This window comes from Coenobita brevimanus, chromosome 66 (genome assembly GCF_032717465.1).
Source record: "Coenobita brevimanus isolate Jiangsu-jjx chromosome 66, ASM3271746v2, whole genome shotgun sequence".
Taxonomy (NCBI): domain Eukaryota; kingdom Metazoa; phylum Arthropoda; class Malacostraca; order Decapoda; family Coenobitidae; genus Coenobita; species Coenobita brevimanus.
Window position 1 is genome coordinate 18,805,339 of NC_137019.1, and position 6,000 is coordinate 18,811,338.

General features: G+C 39.1%; 1 protein-coding gene across 2 annotated transcripts in view; it reads left to right on the forward strand.

Annotated features, from left to right (window-relative positions):
* LOC145405284 (Golgi resident protein GCP60) overlaps positions 1-5,758 on the forward strand; it is a 60,321-nt gene extending 54,563 nt beyond the window's left edge. For both annotated transcript variants that reach the window (XM_080276698.1, XM_080276699.1), the window contains 3 exons: positions 250-374; positions 3,124-3,292; positions 4,107-5,758. In XM_080276698.1, the coding sequence (XP_080132824.1) occupies positions 250-374; positions 3,124-3,292; positions 4,107-4,327 (515 nt within the window). In that variant the 3' untranslated portion in view covers positions 4,328-5,758. The remainder of the gene's footprint in view (positions 1-249; positions 375-3,123; positions 3,293-4,106) is intronic.
* Positions 5,759-6,000: the final 242 nt, after the last annotated feature.

Sequence of the window (6,000 nt, forward strand, 5' to 3'; positions counted from 1 at the left end):
TGCTACAGTCAGGTGCTTATATTTCTTGGGGAACCATTTCATGGGCCTCTCGATATCTGTTCCTTCATTCTTGCATTCAAAAAATAGAGATAGACTTTGAACTGTAGGGGTTGATACACCATTCATTAACCTCTTCACTTCCATGGAGCTTTCCTCATGTAAATAAAATTATTCGGAGGTAGCAAGAGCAAATTGAATACAGCATTGTGACATCAGACTGGAGGGGTTCACAGCACATTGTCCTTCCAGAACCTAGCCAAACTGTAGCCCCAGCCTCAATGTGGACTCGGAGAGATATCCAAGACTTCAAGGAATCCATCAGGCGGGAAGGCGGCGACTCTGTTATTAAAGTTGGACATGGTGAAACGGTTACTGTAAGATTCATATTTCATTTAGTTTCTGTTATGCAGTATTGTTGTTCCGATTCATAATTTTTTTTAGACCTTGAGGAGACTGAAAATGATATAGAGCAATGTGGTGGAGAGATGTACTAGAGAAGGGGATGTTGAGTTAGAGAGAGGGTAGTCTGATATAGAAGGCCCAAGCAACATGAAAGCAGTTAGTTTGTGGCCACTCCTTTATGAGATTAAGGCCTCTGGCTATAGATAGGCTAGCTACTGTATTTTATAAAATGTGCAGTACTTTGCAGTACTGTATTTTCCTTTCATTCATAGTTCAGTCATTTGATTTTGGCTCCTTTTTGTTCAGTTTTCCCTGGGTAGAACATTTTTATTTTTTTATTATTTTTTTTTTTTTAAGGCATGCAACCTTTATGTCTTTTATTTTTTTCAGTTAAAAAAGGTTACTATATATAATACTGTGTCATTATTTTTGTTAGTGTATATTCTGTGGACAAAAGTGAAGTGTGGTTGTAAGTTTTGTTACTAAACTTTTTTTTACCCTAACTTGACCCAGATTTTCATTCTGTAGCAGCTTTTTTCACATAGCTCACTGGCAGAAAAAGAGAATACTACAACTCTGTCCTTTTCTTAGCAGTCCATCTTGGCTAGCAACAACTGTAATCTGTTGTTAATCTGTTGTTACAACTTAACATTCAGGGTGGAGAGATAGCAATTTTAAGTCACGTTTAAGTTACCCCCTTGGTTGCGTATAGCATTCCGGAAATGCCAGTCAGTAGACCGGATCGTCCATTCTGGAAGAGCCGCGTGAAATACAGTATTGTGAACTTTTTGGTCATTTTTTGTGCCTGCTGCATGCTTATGCTTGATGAGTGCATCACGAATCATCAGTGTGGAGTGTAAACTTTGTCTGACTGAAATGTTACTGAATCATGTTTGGTTAGGTATAAGTGGGTAAAAACACATTATGAAAACACATTTTTTTTTTACCGGTTTTCCTGCACCATGGACATAGGAAATGTTTAGAGCCGCCGCAGCCAAGGGGTGAAATCAGGCAATCATCATTATTAGACAGGAAACTCAGCCACAAGTAAACAGAGTGAGATGTCAGGCTGAGATTCATACATTGTTACAGATATTATTTCATACTGGTGTCTCTTCTCCCGAAACTTTTCGGCAACTGTTTGGAAGTACAGTAATTAGCTTATTTTGGCACTTGATTTAGACCCCAGTTCATAGAAAACATCAGCGTGCAGTCCACTAGTTTTATTTTTCAGATGAAGCTGGGACTACAGCTACTACTGTTACTGTTAGAAAACAGCTGTACCATGGCCATCCCCAACATGGGATTTCCACAAGAGATATTATGGTGTCATTTAATGTTATATTACAGTAAACCCTCGATATAATGAACCCTTTTATGGTGAACTTCAGATATAACGACCCACCATTTCCAGAGTGAACTTCTGCCACATATAGCAACCTTTTGTCGCTATATCCGGCATAAGTTCGCACCCTGGCATGGTAAGTGTACTGTAACAGTACTACATTACATCATAGGCATTGTATTTATATGTACAACTTCTTACAGGATGGTATTTACTGTACATGTACTGTATAACTACATAAACCATTGAATTCTCCATGTGAAACTTCATAGATTAAGTTGTGGTTGCGCAAGTAGGACCGAACGACTCCACTGATATGGCGACCTTGGGTCGGTAATCCCTTGGATATAGCGAACTTTCGGATATAACGACCCACCCCTCCCCTCAATTAGTTCGTTATATCTAGGGTTTACTGCATTTGATTTATGAACATACATATGAGTGAGGTAGAATGGAGGAGAGGAAGGGGGAAACCATGGATGAGATGGAGGGGTGGGGTGGTGGAGAGGTACAAGTATATGAATGATAGTTGTGCACATTGGAGGGAGGGTAGCCTGATGGTGGAAGAGATGACTGGGAGGTGATTTGTTTGTAGCTACCCCCTCCAGGATTAAGATTTATATGTACTATATATTTGTATACAAGAGAAAGTTTGTCTGTCTATCTGTCAGTCCTCTGTGGAAGGGAATGCATAATGAACTCAACCAGCTCTAACAGGTATAACTTATTATGAATTTAGATGTGCATATTCAGTTGCTAAAGTGGTGCCCATGATAGTCAAGAGTAGAACTAAATTGAAATCATTAAGTCAACATTGTGGAAGCATGGTAACCAGTTACTGTATTTTTATTTCTACAACCATATCATTATTAGCTACAACAGGTTGGATGGGTGAATAGATTAATAGGGTGGGCAGGGCAGGTAGGATGAGTAGTGGGAAAATAGGACAATGTTAGGAAGAGGTCCATGGGGAACATATCCTTGGAGAAATGGACCCAAGGAGGAGCATACGTTCAGTGGGGTAAAGTGGGATCCAAGGGGTCTTCTCCCAAAGGCGGGCGACCATCCAGGGTCCTAGGCAATGCTGGTATGCATGATCATAGGGTTTTACCAGGGTAGTGCTGGGTACCCCTGCAAGGCTAACTGTAGACAGACAGAGAGATAATCAGATTGGTAGATAGATAGATGTAGATAAAAATACAGAAGCAGGTAGGTAGACACAGACAGACAGGTTGATAGATAGACTGATAGACAGACTCGTATAGATAGGTAGATAGATAAATATATAGACCAAGATAGCTATACAGATAGATAGATAGAAACTGTTAAATAGGTAAGTAGTCATTATGGATCTATCATATCAACATATGTTCCAGGTGCGAGTTCCTACCCACGAAGATGGCACTTGCTTGTTTTGGGAGTTTGCCACCGACAGTTATGATATCGGATTTGGTGTCTACTTTGAGTGGACAAAAGACTCAAGTAACATTGTGTCTGTCCACATATCGGAAAGTGAAGATGAAGAAGAGGAGGAAGAGATAGAAGGTAAGTAAGATTAAATAAGAAAGGAAATGAAGTAGAGGGTAGGAACTACTAGAATATAGTACATATTGGAGCTATGTTTTAATGCACAAAATGCTCGAGTAATGGTGTATTTGTCCATTTATTAAAATGTGAATATGAAGAGGAAGAAGATGAAATAGAAAGTAAGATATAGAAGATACTGAAGGTAAGAACAATACGGAAATTCATGTATTCACCTAGAAATTTACATTCTGTTCACGTATTGGAATGTGAAGGTAGGAAGAAGAATAGAAGGTAAGAAAAACAAGAAGTAGAGGTTAAGAATTTAAAGAATACTGTACTTGTTATCACTTAGGAATTTAATTTTAAAAGACAAAAGACTGTTGAGATGTACTTAGCTGATTTTGGCACTTGTTTTAGCCCTCAGTCCACAGAAGACATCAGTTGTACCATGGGCAACCTCAGTATGGGAATTCCCCATGAGGAAGCATGGTGTCATTTGATTTGATTTGTTACACGATTTCAGAGTAGCTACAAGTCAGCTTCATTTTATGATTGCCATTATGAGATGCATGCTTTTATAATCTTAATATTTTAGCATCTTTTCTTTGATACATCATCACCATCTTTGCTTATACACTTGCTACATTCCCTACAAAGTACCATTTTTCTGTATGTGATTGTCAGTTTTGCTTACACGATTGTTGTGATCACTACCTTTGATATACGTACAGCTGATAGTTATCGTCTAATCAGTTTTCCATGAACTTTACTAGGTCATATAGTGAAATTTGTGCACAGCACTGTAGTACTGTACTAGGATGACTTTTTCCAGGGGAAGGTGACGACATTGAACGTCTAGCAGGGAGAAAGCCTGAGAACAATCGGGCAGCCCAGTCAGTGATCATTCCCGTGTATAGAAGGGACTGCTATGAGGAGGTGTATGCAGGCTCACACACTTATCCTGGATCCGGCGTTTACCTGCTCAAGTTTGATAATTCATATTCCCTTTGGCGGAGTAAGACACTCTATTACCGTGTGTACTATACAAGGTAAAAGGTTGTATTGCTGGTGGGCTGAGAGATGCAGGTATAGTCCATTCCAAATTAGAATTTTTTGCTATGTCTTCGAGTCCAGGCGTATACATTACAACAGCCAGCAGTCCTCCAACATTCATTTTATGTCACCACTTGGCCACTAATACCCACCGTCCATATTGAATACATGTGACGGCTGTCTTATTCAGGACTGGTGCATTGGTATTAGTGAGTGTTTTATGACATGTCAATAGGCCTCATGGAGGATCTGTAAAGTCTGTTTTAACGAAATTCAAGTCATCAAACTGTTTCCTACCCCACCCTGGGATCGAATTCATATCATCAGGCAACAGACACTTGGAGCCCCCACAAACTGAAGAAGATGCCACCGCTCGCTAAATAACTTAATGTAAAAAATGCAGAAGTGTTGTCAACTTGAATTACTGTGTGTTATGCAATTTTTGTGTTACTTTACTGAAAATAGGATACTTATTGATTTATCTACACATAATACTGGAAGAAAAATGGCTTATTTATCAAAACATAATAGAAATGGAAGGTTTGCATCTATCTCTGTTTAGAGACAGTCTACATGCGATTATTAGTATGTTGATCACTCACGTTTTTAGGTGTTGGAAATACATCTGTAAGGAAGAATGGTAAATGGGTATAACAAAATTGTGTCTTACATAGCAAATGAAGGAAACATGGTGCCTAAACAATCGATGATCGTATGAACCTACTGGGCCCATATGGTAGGGGCTTTCTCATGGTTAGCATCCTGTAGTTTGTGTGGCCGCCACCAGTGGCCCAGGGTGGCGCTGATGATGTGTACACACCACATCTGATGCCCACACCTTTTGAAATCAGCTGATGAATCCGGAATGTATAGTGCCATGGTTCACTACACAGCTAAAATATACTGTATATGGAAAAACAGACTGTAGCAGAACTGAGATGTTTCCTCAAAGCAAGAGGAATACCATACCTTTAAAAATTCGGGACATTGCTACTCCTCACCCTGCCCTAGGGTGAGAAAGGAGGTCCGGATGATGATGATGATAAAAATTGGGATTGCTGATCTCGGTCCCCTAAGATATTGACCGTACAGTTCTTACTATTATTAAGTGTATAATGGATAGAATCATGTCAAGAGTTGCCAAATGAAAGATTACGATCTTTGGAAACTGGGTGATAAATTTTTCCAACAACTGAGATTCATAACACTTGTAAAAACGTGCTGAATGGTTTTTAATAAAGTTTATGGAGAATTTTTCAGCATAAATCACATTTAATGCATTGGTAAAATATCTAAGATGAACATAATACAGTAAAACCTCGATATAACAGACTTCAATAGACCGGAATTCACTTTTATCGGACTCGAGGAGCTACCGGACTAAATTCCCATATATCGGAAAAAGTCCGATAAAACCAGAAGCAGTCCGGGCTGCCTGACCACTTCAGCTATGTTCACCACAATAAGGTGAATAAGACATGTTTATCAGTGTACAGTACAGTATTATTATATATATTATATCATTTGATTAATGTAGTGAAGGTATACCACAGAACAGTACCGAAATGGTAGTCAAAACAGTTTAAAAATCGTTCTTGCGATTCGGACTAATGTCTGATATAACGGAAAAAGTCCGTGTTAGCAGGCGGAAGTCTGGATGACGCTTTTATCAG